General features: G+C 37.5%; 4 protein-coding genes across 4 annotated transcripts; 1 reads left to right on the top strand and 3 right to left on the bottom strand.

The window, feature by feature from the left end:
- Positions 1–5,323: 5,323 nt before the first annotated feature.
- On the bottom strand, positions 5,324–7,573 carry LOC103307952. Its single transcript, XM_008180481.1, has one exon. The coding sequence runs from the start codon at positions 7,571–7,573 to the stop codon at positions 5,324–5,326; it is 2,250 nt and encodes a 749-aa protein (XP_008178703.1).
- Positions 7,574–7,754: 181 nt separating this feature from the next.
- On the bottom strand, positions 7,755–8,567 carry LOC103307951. Its single transcript, XM_008180480.1, has one exon. The coding sequence runs from the start codon at positions 8,565–8,567 to the stop codon at positions 7,755–7,757; it is 813 nt and encodes a 270-aa protein (XP_008178702.1).
- Positions 8,568–8,620: 53 nt separating this feature from the next.
- LOC103307950 lies at positions 8,621–10,498 on the bottom strand. Its single transcript, XM_008180479.1, has one exon. It carries the CDS (start codon positions 10,496–10,498, stop codon positions 8,621–8,623), a length of 1,878 nt encoding a protein of 625 aa, XP_008178701.1.
- Positions 10,499–13,429: 2,931 nt separating this feature from the next.
- LOC100570807 (52 kDa repressor of the inhibitor of the protein kinase-like) lies at positions 13,430–15,007 on the top strand. The gene has a single exon (XM_008180478.1). The coding sequence runs from the start codon at positions 13,430–13,432 to the stop codon at positions 15,005–15,007; it is 1,578 nt and encodes a 525-aa protein (XP_008178700.1).
- The last annotated feature ends 235 nt before the right edge of the window (positions 15,008–15,242 follow it).

The following is a 15,242-nucleotide window of genomic DNA, read 5'->3' as shown; positions in this document are numbered from 1 at the left end:
TTAGAAATAATATCGTATCCACAGTTGATCCGTCCAGACAACTTCTCCGTTCATCGATCACTCTGCCTGCTACTCTGAATGACCTTTCGCTACTAGCACTAGAGGATGGTATAGCTAGTATCTGTCTAGCCAGTTTTGATAACTATGGATATCTTGATATTTGTTTGGACCAGAAATCTAATATATCATCATCACCAATATCAAAACTTTCTTCTCTATAATTTTCTAACTCTTTTTTATATTTATATCGTGGCTCTTGAATGCCTTGACCTCTCATACAGTCTTCCCATTCAGAAAACACCGATGATGATGGTCTATTTGATTCATCAATGTTTCTTTCTACATTAATATTTATTGCATTGTCTTTGAATTCTAAATCTAAAAGTTCTTTTTCAATATTTTTAATTATACGAGAACGTTCACCTAAGTCTTGGGAAAACATTTTCAGCATTTTAAATTTGGGCCAAAGAAATACAGAAATTTCATGTTCCTCGCCTAATTTAAATTTTGAGTTCAATATCTCCAATGCTTTTTCTCCTAATTTTTGCATTATGGAATTAATATTTACTTCAACGAGTTCAATTCCATCATTTGTAGGATTATTTTCAAGGTTGGCATATTTCAATAAATGATTTCTAATTAAACATTTGTATAACGCTGCTTTTTGTATTGTTGGATTTTTGTCTCCCTCCAGTTCATCTGAAGCATTTTTAAATACCTTCAAAAATTCAATGAAGTTTTGAAGAAGTTCGCTATTTATATTTTGAATCTGACCAAAATATTCACCGTGGATTCTTATTATTTCAGACAAGGTTTTATGAACAGATTCTAACATAAGTAACCGCGTATTCCACCTTGTTTCAACTTCTTGAACCAAAACTGTAGATAATTCATTATTCTTTCCTGAACTTTTCATAAATTTTACAAGACTTTTGCACTCTGTCATTAAGACTATTTTTGGCTCCAAGGGCTTTGATCTATTGTTATCTTCTTGTGATAAAAATTTGAAATCAAAAACATTTCGTAACACAGTATTTAATAAGTGTGCACTGCAATTCAATCGATTATAATGTCTTAGAGCACTTATCATGTTCATTCCTTGATCAGTGACAAATGTAATGTACTCCATTAAATCTGAACCATCATTTTCATCGGCATCTTCTGATAACTTAGTAAAAAAATTACTCATAATTTTTTTTAATTATCACCTGTTTTTGAATCTTGTGTTGGATATTTGCCAGTGTATAAAAGGTGATTATTTAAAACCCAATTTTGATCAATATAATGACATGTTATAGACATATAATTATTCTTTTTGTAATTATCTGCCCACATATCACAAGTTGAACTACAATAATGATTTTTAATCAAACCGTAAATTTCTGGAAATAACTTTTTTCTTATATCAATAGTAGTTTTTATAATATTTCTAGACACAGTATTTGGATGTGGTATAATATCATTTATATGTGTAACTCCATATTTATCACCAATATCCAAAAAAAATTTCCCGATTTCCAGAAAACCATTTCCTTTGATCGCCAACATAGGTCTTAAATCTAGACTACAATATTTTACACATTTTTCAACAGCTTCATCTTTTACCCGTGCTGGCATCATTTTGCGTTTTTATTTGTTAGATCTCTGTACATTTCTATAGTGTTCTGATGTATATATTTTGTGCATTTATGGCGTTTGAGAGTAGCTGTACTCGGTTTTTTACCATAGAGTTCCTTACATGAGGGGCAAGCAACAAAATCAGTGTCAGGGCCAGTTTTACAGTCTGTGATTAAAGTTAATCACAGTTTAACCGGCCGAATTTGGCCGGTTAAATATCTGTTATCAGCTGATTAAGCGTAATCGGAGTTTAATCACGGACTGTACAACTGGCCCTCAGTGTGATTAGGTGAATTGGGGTCATCAGAGCATGCTATGTGCATGTGAATTTAAAATTTAGTCCAAACATCGCTTTTTCCATTATGTGGAACAAGAATAAATTCATCAGTACCATTTAGCAACTTACGTTTTAGTGACAGTTTTGAGTAATTTGAAAGTGTAGGATGATCTTCTATTGAAGGTGGACCAATAGGTGATAGCATTGTAGATGCAAATAAAATATTTTCAGATGCAATTCCATCTATCAACATATTTTGTGTACTAGTACTTGGCAATGAAGAGTCCACTGAGTGATCGGAATTGAATACTGGCGAAACTGATCTGCTGCTCGAATCAAGCATATCTCTTACAAATTTAAATTTGTTCAACATCTAAAAAAAATTGTATTTGTTAATAGAGAGAATTTGTATAATATTGCATTGAAATAATCTGATATTATATAAGTAGATGTAGAGTGTACCTACTTAAAACAACATAAAATTATAATATTCTCATTTGCAAGATAAACACTGATTTACAAATTATGAATTATAGGTAAGCCATAGCATTATTTTAACCTATAAAAAATAATTAAATTTAATGAGTACTTAAAACTTGTTTATTTTAAATGAGTAAAAATTCATAATTGTGAGAATAGTAACAAATTTTTACACACAGAAATTTAAAAAAATTGAGTAAAATTCTTTCTGACAATTAAAAATATGTATAGGTAGTAGGTAGGTACATAACATAAGTACATTTAATATATGGAAAATATTATTAAATTAATTAAATATGTTTATTTTAGTTTATATTAGTCATACAAACTTCTTGTTTCATCATCAGAAAGTGATTTAGATGAAGAACCCAAATTAGTATCTACAGATGACGAAGATAGTGCAGATGAAGAGTGCTTGTACTGCCTTCAACCTTATAAGACTGATATAAAAAATGAAAAGTGGATGAGGATGCATTAAGTGTTTGTGTTGGGCTCATGAATTATGTGCTGGCATTGAAAAAGGTAAATGGAAGACTTATACATGTGATATGTGTTTTGAAATTTGAATAGATATTAGAACTGTAACTACTTAAAAAAAAAAATGTTAAAGTTTGAAATGTTTTTTAAAAATTTTGTTATGATTATCAAAAAGGAAATACTATCAATTCGACTTACTTAACTACTAAATTTACTATTTATTTTGTTTTATAAAAATGTTTAAAAACCATAAGTCTGGTTTGTATCTTATGATTTATAATCATTATCTAAGGTACTGTTGGTTATTTAGTTATAATTAATTATAATTAAATAATAATTATATTATAGTTAACTATTATTACTATATAACCTGTTTTAAAAAAATATAGTATTTTACCAAAATGGTACTTAAAATTGTATTTTGTTTGTATAATATTGACTATCCAGTATTAGGGTCATCTACCATCCCTTATTAGGATCTTAATTTGAAATAATGAATTTACTATGTTTTAATATTATTTCAAAATAGATTATAAATTTACTTCACTAAACCAAAAATGGCCTAAGTACTAGTAAGTATTTATAGATATAGGTATATTAACATTAAGAATGCTGAAAAAATTTTAATTTATATACCTAAAATTAACAGTTTACTAAAACTATCCCATATTAATAAAAATATGGTTTTTAACCCCCCCTTTATTTTTAAAAAATAATTGTAGTGTTCCAAGTCACCTTCCACAAATGATTAAATGCAATTTGCATTTGAAAAAACGCATGTTCCAAGTCACCCATAACTCCGGGTGACTTGGAACAGGCACTTTTTATTTTTTTTTACCTTAATTTACTTAAGAACTTTTTTTTTTTTTACCCAATCTATTCCTTGGAGGTGTGCGACACTGCATGATTTTTTACAGGATTTAATTATCAATAATGAATGTGTTACAATAGTTAAAAGGTCAAAATCGTTCCAAGTCACCCGGATTGACCTAATAGTTTGAAATTCTCATAACTTGCTTGAATATTAAAACTTCAATAATCATCTATGAGATTTTCAACATAATATTCTTACCTTTAAATTCGATGAGAGGTAATTCACTCTAATATTAAAGCTAACAACACAAAACTGATTCTGCTTAATTCAAATTTGCTTTACCTAGTACCTACTACCTACTGTAGTAAATGGAGACCACAAAAAAGCGTACCAGGTGTGATCTTATAATAATTGTCTTGAACTTTTACTTCCATTTATTTTGTTTTGATAATTTTAAGTTTAAATAATTTATGAATAATATAAATAATAATATGTAAGCTAGGTGATGTACCAATAAAAGAAGATTTCTTGCAATTCCCCACAGATATATTTGGTATGGACCTACCAATGAAAGTAATAATTTAATTAAAAAGTATGTACTAAGTAGTAGGTTACTAGCTCTGAAAGACATATTTAGGCCATGTGATTCTATGTATAATGTAGTATATTGTACCTATGTCATAATAGCAAATACTTATTTTGTTTATTAAAAATATACCAATATTATATTAATATAAAATGTTTTTGTTGGCGCACCGGTAAAGGCAATAAGCGAAAAGGTGTAACGAGCGCTAGTACACCACGCGTACGGTGACCGAAAACGGCCGACGGCAACAACACCACGAAAGGGCGATTGCACACGTGCGGTAACCAACAACGACCGACGGCGACAACAACGCGAAAGGGCGATTGCACACGTGCGGTGACCAACAACGACCGACGGCGACAACAACGCAAACGAACGATTACACGCGTCCGGTAACAAAAGACGGCATGTCGAAAAGAAGGTAGTCGACGGATGAATCCGAACACTTTATCGACGGAAAAAAACGGTGGCGCGGGTGCGAAGAAAACAATAATCGACCGGCCAAGCACGAGCGTGCGTTGGGCGCTCGGATGCAGGTCGAGAACTGGTTGACGGTTGACACTTGACGGCGATAGCCCGCGGATGGAAAAGCTTCACACCGTTGGGGGAGGGGGCGGGGATCAACTGATTAAACGCCCGACGTCCGAAGCTCGACGCCGTACATCGGAGCAACGGCGATAGTGCCCAAACATCCTCCCCCCCCATGGGAGGCTCAGCCTCACATCCACTGGTGCATTGGCGTGGCTGGATTGTTGAATGATGACGATGGTAACGGAGTCAGCTCTAGCCTGTCACCACTTATCACCCCAAAAAAAATACAACAAAACAAATACAAAATGCATGGTAATTATAAAACAGAAGGAGGTGCTGTTACAGTAGCACGCAACCAAAAAAAAAAACTCATTAATTACTCAATCTAAGAAAAATACATAAAATAATAAAACAAATGACTGAATAATTAATACATGGTAGCTCATTTTGAGACTATATAAGATTGGAATTAGGAAAACTGTTTTGAGAGTAAGCATCCAATCAACGAGCGATTTGGTGAGGTTGTTAGCTATCCAAAACGTCATTGGGTGGGTAACACCACTACTTTGGCAACGGGTCGAGTGATTTGGCCATGACTCGTCAACAATCGCACGACACGTACGACACCGTCGTTGCCAGGTGATAATTCAAGAATACGCCCAAGGCGCCATGCCAATGGTGGAGATTGGTTGTCAATTACTACTACCTTGTCGTTGACCTTGACGTTGGGGGTTTCAGCTGTCCATTTCGATCTCCCTTGAAGCGAAGTCAGATATTCGGTTGACCAACGTCGCCAGAATGCTTGATGGCCTTGGTCGAGCAGCTTCCAACGTTGGGTTAAATTTACGCGTGACTCAAACGATACTCGGGGAGGTACAGCTAACAGAGGTTGCCCGATTAGGAAGTGTCCAGGAGACAAATATTCAAGGTCAGTTGGGTCCGTGGTTAATGGGGTTAATGGTCTCGAATTAAGCATCGCCTCGATACGGGTGAGTAAAGTAGTGAACTCTTCGTATGTAAGGACATGGGTACCCATGGTGCGGATCAACAGTCGTTTTGTTGACCGGACCGCTGCCTCCCACAGGCCACCAAAATGGGGTGCACTTGGGGGGTTAAAATGCCAATGACATGATGTGCGCGTTTCAGAAATTACGCGTTGACCTTCTGGACCGTTAATCAGCAACTGAAGTTGCTTATCCGCGCCAACAAAATTCGTGCCGCAGTCCGAGAAAATTTCTGACGGTAAGCCTCGTCGCGCGACAAACCTGTCAAAGGCGGCAAGGAACGCTTCAGTTGACAATTCTGTGACCACTTCTAGATGTACTGCTTTAACCGAAAAGCATACGAAAACGGCAATGTAAACTTTATATACGCGAGATTTTCGGAGTTGCACTTCACGTATTTGAAGTGGGCCAGCGTAATCAACTCCTACTCTCGCGAACGGCCTACTCTGCTGTACTCGTGCGGCTGGCAAGTCTGCCATTATAGGTTGCGGCGGTTTCGCATCAAAACGCACGCAAACAGGACAGGCGCGTGTGACGGTGTGTAAGACAGATTTAATCGACACAATCCAGAATTCGCGCGATATGAGAGCCGTCATTATTCGCGGACCCGCATGACACGTAATCTTGTGCCATCGGCGGCATAGTAACAACGACAAATGCGATTGCTTTGCTAGTAACATGGGATGTTTAAAACCATAATCTAAATTTGAGTAACGCAATCGCCCTCCAACACGGATCACTCCAGATGGATCTAAGAACGGACGGAGTCGAGATAGATGTTTCGATGACACACGTGTCGACGTCAATAGCTCGAGTGCTAATGTCTTATAAAAACACTGTTGTGAGCAGATGACCATGTTGCGGATGGAGTCGTCAAGTTCTGTGCGCTGTAGTGCCATGACAGGTGCCCGACAGTGTTTCTTACATGCTTTAATGAAACGATAAATATAGGCGACTACGCGGACCAGCCGGTCATATGACGAAAACCTGTCATACCATTCTGATGGCTGTTCAGCGCTGAGCACTAGGGCGACGGGCCGTGTCTCAGGTAAATCTGATATCGGGATCGACGGTACAGTCTCGTCCCAGTTCGACGTGTCATCGTGGATGAACTTGGGACCTTGCCAATATAGGGGTAGACTGGACATTTTTGATGGTAGGACGCCGCGCGAGGCGCAATCTGCGGGGTTTTCCTCAGACATTATGTGGAGCCATCGACAGTCGGGCATTAGAGTAATGATTTGATGGACGCGATTGGAGACGTACACCTTGAATGAAGTGTGTGGATTTCTCAACCATGATAATACGATAGCGGAGTCACTCCATGCGTACAAATCGACAATGTTTAAATATGATTTAAGGGTTGTCCGGATCCGACTCATCCATCGAGATAGCAATAACGCGGCGTTCAGCTCCAACCGCGGTATCGACAAGGTTTTGATCGGCGCCAACTTCGTTTTGGTCCCGACGAGGAAAACAGTCGAATCAGAATCATGGTCTAACATTTTTGTGTACAAAACTGCAGCGTAACCGTGTTGCGAAGCGTCACAAAATCCCAGTAGTTGACACGGTGATTCACGACGGGAATTGAAATGACGAGGCACTTTCAGGTCGTTAAGTGATGGCAGGTCCGATACAAACGTTTTCCAATCCCGCGAAATGTCATCCGGAAGAGGGTCATCCCATGACACCTTCGCCGACCATGTACGCTGCATTATGCATTTACCGTGAAAGATTGCGGGTGCGACCAGTCCTAAAGGATCGTAGATCCTCGCGATCATGGACATCAATCCTCTTTTTGTACAGATGATCGGCAACGAATTGAGACGAAGTGCACACGAAAACGAATCGTCGGCCGGATGCCATTGAAAGCCGAGTACTTTTATTCCGCTGTCATCGTCGGCGTTAAACGAATGTGGATAATTCACACAATGGTCGGCAGGCACCGCTTTTAACACGTCGGGTTCATTACTGGACCATTTTTTTTAATTCTAGCCCCGCACGGCCTAGAATTGAAATTAATTCGGATTGGAATTTTAGAATGTCGGTAGTGGAATCGGCGCCAGCACACACGTCATCGACGTATGTCTGATTTAATAGCGCGTCACGAACGTCGTCATAATCAGTGCAATCGTCGAAGGCGATTGCCTTAAGGACGCGAAGTGCAAGAAATGGGGCACAGTTTGTTCCGTATGTCACTGTATCGAGCTCGTACTCGATGAGTTTTTCGAGTGGAGACGACCGCCAAAACACGTGCTGAAGTGTACGGTACTCTGGTAGGACCAATATTTGGCGGTACATTTTGCATATGTCCGCCGTGAATACTCGCTTTGGCATACGAAAACGGGTCAATACATCGACGATGTCTTGCTGTAATTTGGGGCCCTGCAGTAGACATTCGTTTAATGACAATCCTTGAGATCCCTTTGCAGACGCGTCAAATACGACGCGAATTTTGCTGTCACCATCTGCAGGTCGATATACTGCGTGGTGCGGTATGAAATATGTCCCAGGTGTTTTCGCCACCGATATATGACCTAATGTCAAGTATTCGGACATGAAATTGGAATATAGCTCTCGTAATTTAGTGTCCATCGACAGTCGTTTCTCGAGATTTTCGAAGCGTTTGATCGCGTGTTCACGAGAACCTGGAAAACTTCGCGAAGACAAGGCTGTGCGTGTCGGTAATGGCACGGCGAATCGTCCAGACGGCAATCGCTTGTGTTCCGCTTCAAATATTTCTTCACATCGGCCATCATCCGTGAACGAAGGCGGCGGCATAGCTGGTTCCTCAGCACGCCAGAAGTTCTCGATTAAATCTGGAATTGAGACGGTTAATGACACAGGGAGCGATGCGTGGCACTCGACATCAGTTTGGAGCACCGGGCCAGATCAGAATCCATCCGAAAATAGAGCTGAACGCTGTGGGGTAAATCGGCAGCTACCATAACCTTCCGGCCGTCCATTATTTGCGCGAACAGGTCGGCGCCCAATAGCATATCAACGGAAGAAGTAATATTAAACGTCGGATCTGCAAGGGCCAGGTTCGCGAATCGATCTTTGACGCTGGTGTCTAGGGATCGACGTGGCATGTTGGACGTGATCGACGGCATTACCCACGCCTTTGTTTTCAATTGTGGTTCCGTAGCAAATCTTGGTTGAACGACACAATCGACGGTACCTCGGACATCAGCAACTGCTGCACCGGATAGGCCGCTGATCGGTGCTGTCCAGTTTGTCAGCCGGAGTCCTAAACGAGTAACATAGGACACAGTTATGGCACTTATTTGGGATGCTGAATCGACGATGGCACGGGCCGTTTGCCAGGTGCCACAATGATCACGAATATGAATGAGAGCGGTGCCCAATAGCACGGCTAATGAATCGTCGTTCCTGTATGTCGTTGATGCAGCACAGAAGGCCGCGTCGTCGCTAGATGGGGCGCTCTCTGAATGGCGTCGTGTTGAGAACCCATGCAGCAGCGTATGGTGTTTCCTTGAACATTTTGCACAGCGGAGTCTTGAGTGACACTTGTTGGCCCAATGATTGGTCGATAAACACGTGTAGCACACACTGTTATCACGAGCCCATTTGTTGCGGTCCTCGACCGACAACGACGCGAATTTCCGACAATCAGTAATAGTATGCCTTTCTCGGCAATTCGGACAGGAGTCGCTCTTGGAGCTCGATGGCTTCGAAACGACTAACGATGTAGTGGGTGGTTTGAACGGAACCTTCTTGCTGTGTGATGTAGACTGTGGTCGATTATTGGACCTTTTCTGATGATCTCCGGCAATCTCCAAAATCGCTACACGGGACTGTACGAAAGTCAGCAAGTCAGTCACAGTCGGAAACTCCGGAGGGGCAGACGACTCGAATAATTTGCGTGTGGATGCCGGGAGACACCGAAAAGCCATGGAGAACACTATGAATGATCCGAGGTCCCTGATGTTCAATGCATTTAATAACGCAATATTTTCGGAAAAGGTCGATACAAAATTATTGAGATCGAACAACGTTTCTTGCGAAGACACCGGGGCGTTGAGTAGCTTGTCGATCAATGCATTCGTGACTAATCGTGGGCGATGAAAACGCGACGATAACGTGGACCACGCGAGGTCGTAATTGGACACGGTTATATTGCGTATGGCGTCGGATGCAGCACCCTGCAAACATCCGATCAAATGTTGCATTTTATCGATTTTCGGTATGTCGGTCCTATCGCCGACAAGCGCGGAGAACCGATCGCGGAACGTCGGCCAATAATTAAAATCACCATTGAACGACGGCAACGGTATTTCAGATAGTCTTGCTGTTGGCTGAACTGGTGCATCGCTAGCATGATTTTGTTCACCTAAGCCGCGCTTAGCATTCTTGAAATTATCGTAATTGCCCTGCATGGCGATTGCCGTAATGGCATTGATAATGGAAAGCACTTCGGCTGGCAACTCGGCTGAATATTCGATTTCGGCATTTATTTCCAATAAACTGTCTAACACATCATTGTCCGCTGCTTCAAATTGTGCCCATAAATCATCCAACGTCGCAGCCGCTATATGCAATTCATCCATAAGACCAGGCTCATTTTTTGCGCGTTTAGCGAGGCTGTCAATTGATCGGATTTTCTTGACAGCGATAGTGCGTTTTGTGTCACCTCTGGTGATAAGACGTCTGACGCGTTTTATTTCCTTTTCTTCTGCTGTCTCGACCATGTTGACTGTTGTCTGAATATGACGCGAAATCAATGAAGAAGATTGGCAATAGACGGCCGAAGACAGGGAGGCAATAATCTACGGGACAAATAAGATGCCTATCACGATCCGGGTACCTATAACCTATTGAAATGCGCGCTGTGCCATTATATATACCTATATATATATATATATATATATATATATATACAAAACAAATTATAATAATCCCAGAGAATAATAATAAATATAAATTAGAACACCTAATGTACTAATAAATACTATTAGACAAACAATAATTTAATATGACGAATGCGACATTAATGTCGACCTAAATAGATTATTTGAAATCGAAGCTATAGCTAGCAATAATCGCCGAATTATGAATAATAGAAAGGGTCACTCGTTGATTGAATACTCGAAACCAGAACGCTAATTGAATAAATAAAATAACCACGCTCTGCTACCAAATGTTGGCGCACCGTCGCGGAGCTAATGCAGGTTATTTCTTTAGCTGGCCGCAACGACATTCGCGATCTGATTACCGTGAGATAGATAGGGAGTGCTTAAAGAATGGATTACGAGAAAAATAATTGACAACCCAAAATTCGTTGGTATGTGCATGGAGCACTGAACAAAACTTATTATTGTACATATAAATAATAACATCTGTAATTATAAAACGGGGGGTATGATCATACCTTACAATAACCTGATCAAGGGTATGGAGAGATACATAGAACAATATTATAAATGACAATATAACAGTAAACAATAACAATCTTATCTGTCTGACGGTCAGTGGCGTGCGCAGAGGGGGGATGATGGGGGATATATCCCCCCCCATGGGCTTTTTTTTTTTAGTCTTCAAACATTCTGGATTTTGAATTAGAGATTTCATCAAAATAATGTGTAGTTTGGAAGTTCCTATTTAAAATTTCTCATCGGAAATATTTGTTGTGATAAAATAATTGATAACTGATAATTGATAAGACACTGTCATATCAAATCGTCTGTGGTCAAATTACAAAACGGCTTATATTATATTATTTATATACAATATATGACTACTGTTATCATTATTCATTACTTAATAGTTAATACCGTGATTAATAACTTATATTATCTAATATTGACACTACTTCTCTCGAACGAATTTTCATTTGGTTCTCTTAATTGTAAGAAATTTTATATTGTTATTAAATTCATTATGGCTAAACGTAGTGTTTCAATTTTATCTTTTTTTCAAAAAAAAATTAAAAGTGCAGATGGTGATCCAACGAGTTCAGAATTGACTTTTGAAACACCTAACGACTCAGTAAGTAAACTTTTAGCTTTTACCACAATCCACTTATATTAAATGCCAAATGTATATTATATAATAATATAATTATTTACTATTCTCATCATTCTTAAGTGGAAAGCCTCATTATTTTATGTACATTTGTTGAGTTTTCTTAAAACCTTTGATGGGTACCTACCTAAGTTTCTTTACATTTTTTCATGTCAAATGTATTATCAGATTTGATTGACTTTACATCCCACAATGGAGACCCTGGAATTTCAGAAATAAATAAATGTTTAAACAATCCAGATGATATAGTAAGCAAAATATTTAAATAATTATTAATAATATGGTAGTAACTTAATAAATAATACATTACTGTCAGTTATTTATAATTGTTTAAAACATATTTTTTAGTCAAATTGTGTACCTGATTTTATTTTAAATAAAGATAGTGACATATTTGATGTTGTTGAAGCTAATTCAAAAAATGTTAAGGTAAGGAATTATTGCTATATTCCATGAGTTATAATTTATTTTAAATTTTAATATGTTTGTACTACATTCATTTTAAATTAATATTTAGAATATTTTGTGATACACATAAATAATGTCTAAAACATAATTTTTTACAGGATAGGAATATCAAAAACATTTTTTGTTTTTATTATATTTATTTAAAAACTAAAAAGTCAAATATTTTAATAAAATACTTCAACTCACAGTCATCCCAGCGTTATAGATGTTAATGAGGATTTAAAAAATATAAATTTTTACAAAATCAATTTGTATGGTTTACGGTTAAGTACAATTTTACTTTGAAAGTTTATTTTGCTTATGCTTTGGCTATATACATTTACAACAATACAACATTACCTATTGTGAAATGCATGTTGTAGAAATTGCATGATTTAGAGCTCAATTTATACCCAACACTTGCCTAAGCTATCTTATATTTTATTTTACACAAAAATTAGATAACATGACTTGACTTTAATTAACTAAGCATCATTTTTTTTTTGTTATGCACCTGTTATACATATTACATACAGTTTTTTTAAATATAGTTTTACACAATTTCAGCGCAGTGCCAAGGAAAAATTCAATCTTTTTCAAAACAATTGGGATCCAGAACCTACTTACAATTTTACCTTATGTGGAAAAAGGAAACTACGTTTTCAGTATTCCTGGTTTGCTAGATGGAAATGGCTTGTATATTCTAAAAATGAGAAAGGAGCTTTTTGCAAACTATGTATTATATTTGGCTGCAATGAAGGTGGTAGAGGTCATCAACAACTTGGTCAACTAGTCATTACAAAATTTGACAACTGGAAGGATTCAACTTCAAAATTCAATAACCATGAAAACACTCAGTATCATAAAATGTCAGTACTAAAAGCAGATAACATAATAAATATATATAAAAACCAAAAATCAGCAGTTGATGTCCAATTGAATAATGTTCTTAAAAATAATTTACATGAAAACCGTGAGCGAATAAAGCTTTTACGAAACAATTTTACTGTGTGGCCGTCAAGGTCTACCTACAAGAGGGCATCAGGACTCGGGTCGGATAGTACTAGGAGAAGAGCCTTTAGAAAATGATGGAAACTTTCGGGCACTACTCCGTTATCGAGCTTCAGGTGGTGATGTTATGCTAACTAAGCATGCATTTAACTGAAGCATCAAGTAACGCAACTTACTTAAGTGGAAAAATGCAGAATGAAATTATTAACTCATGTGGAACACTAATTCAAAGACAAATTGTGTCAAAAATTAATAAGTCACAATGTTTTACTATACTTGCAGATGAAACAGCGGATGTTTCAGGTACAGAACAGTTTTCAATCTGTATACGCTACTTTGATACAGATTTATCAAAAATCATGGAAGATTTTTTGATTTTTGTGCCTGTAACAGATGTAACAGGAAATGGACTAGCCACAGTCATATTAAATACTTTGACAAGTTTAGGCTTAAATTTAAACTATTTAAGAGGTCAAGGATACGATGGTGCTGCTGCCATGAGTGGCTGTTTCAATGGAGTTCAAGCACATATCACTGAAAAGTATCCTTTAGCGTTATACCTCCATTGTACTTCTCATTGCCTGAATCTAGCTGTTTCTTATGCTTGTAATGTAAAAAGTGTTCGAAATACTATTGGATCCATACAAGAAATCGCAGTATTTTTCAGAACGCCAAAAAGACAACATGTTCTTGAAAAAAACATAGAGAAAATATCGCCTTCGTTAAATATTAAGCGATTAAAAATGATGTGTCCTACACGTTGGGTTGAACGACACGATTCAATTTTAGTATTCCTTGAACTTTTTGATTCCATTTTAGAAGCGCTAGAAGAAATTAGTCAATGGGTAGATTTAGATACTTCATCTACAGCTAAAAGACTCTTAATTGCTATGCAAGAGCCAGAATTTGTAATAACTACTCATATTGTTGCTAAAGTATTTTCAATAAATATGCCACTTAGCCGTCAGTTAAAAACTGAAAATATTGATTTGGTTTTGGCACTGCAGTTGGCAAACGATGTAAGAACAGTTTTCCAAGACCTAAGGAGAGACTCATCTGAAGGATTTTCCAATGAGTTCAAGAAAATTGAAGAGTGGAGTAAAACTAAAAATTTGGATATTGATTTTTATAAGCTAACCAGAATACAAAAAAGATCAATAAATGGAAATATTACAGCAGAAGACTATTACAGATCCAATGTGTATATACCATTCTTGGAAAATTTTTTAACACAACTAGAGGGTAGATGTTTACAACATCGTGAGTTGTTACAATGTTTTCGCTGTCTGCTTCCAGGATATATAATTTATTCAGACACCGACAACGACTTCAAACTTCTGATTAAAACATACAAAGATGATTTAGACTGCAGTGAAATGCAAATCATGGGAGAAATGTATTTATGGCAAAACAAGTGTAAATCTATGAGTACATCAACAAATATCGTGCAATTGTTTTGTGAATGTGAGAATACAATTTTTCCATGTATCTACAAGCTTTTAAAAATTCTCATTACACTTCCAGTAACCACAGCGACTAGTGAACGCTCTTTTTCAACCCTTAAACGATTAAAAACGTATTTAAGAAATACGACGGGGCAGTCACGGTTAAATGGATTAGCATTAATGAACATACATAGAGACATTCCACTATCTATAGATCAAATAATTGATGAATTTAGTTTAAAAGCCAGAAGAATGAATTTTCGCCTAGATTGAATTTTTTTTGTATAATAATAAAGAATAAATATTAAAAATATACATTTTTATTTATGACATCCCCCCCCCCCCATACCAAATTCCTGCGCACGCCACTGCTGACGGTGATGATAGTGGCGTACGTAGACAAATAATCACAGCTGACTCCGGGACAACGGCAGCGACTGGACCTGGTACCAACGGCCAACACGGACGGAGAAAGTTGCACCGAACAGCGCACCGTCGCGAACGGGGT

This window comes from Acyrthosiphon pisum, chromosome X (assembly GCF_005508785.2).
Source record: "Acyrthosiphon pisum isolate AL4f chromosome X, pea_aphid_22Mar2018_4r6ur, whole genome shotgun sequence".
Taxonomy (NCBI): Eukaryota; Metazoa; Arthropoda; class Insecta; order Hemiptera; family Aphididae; genus Acyrthosiphon; species Acyrthosiphon pisum.
This window is presented reverse-complemented; position numbering and strand designations above follow the sequence as displayed.

What these genes read in the sequence shown, in the direction of transcription:
- LOC100570807 (XM_008180478.1), top strand. Translation starts at nt 13,430, where the DNA reads ATGCATTTAACTGAAGCATCAAGTAACGCAACTTACTTAAGTGGAAAA.
- LOC103307952 (XM_008180481.1), bottom strand. Translation starts at nt 7,573, where the DNA reads ATGTCCATGATCGCGAGGATCTACGATCCTTTAGGACTGGTCGCACCC.
- LOC103307950 (XM_008180479.1), bottom strand. Translation starts at nt 10,498, where the DNA reads ATGGTCGAGACAGCAGAAGAAAAGGAAATAAAACGCGTCAGACGTCTT.
- LOC103307951 (XM_008180480.1), bottom strand. Translation starts at nt 8,567, where the DNA reads ATGCCGCCGCCTTCGTTCACGGATGATGGCCGATGTGAAGAAATATTT.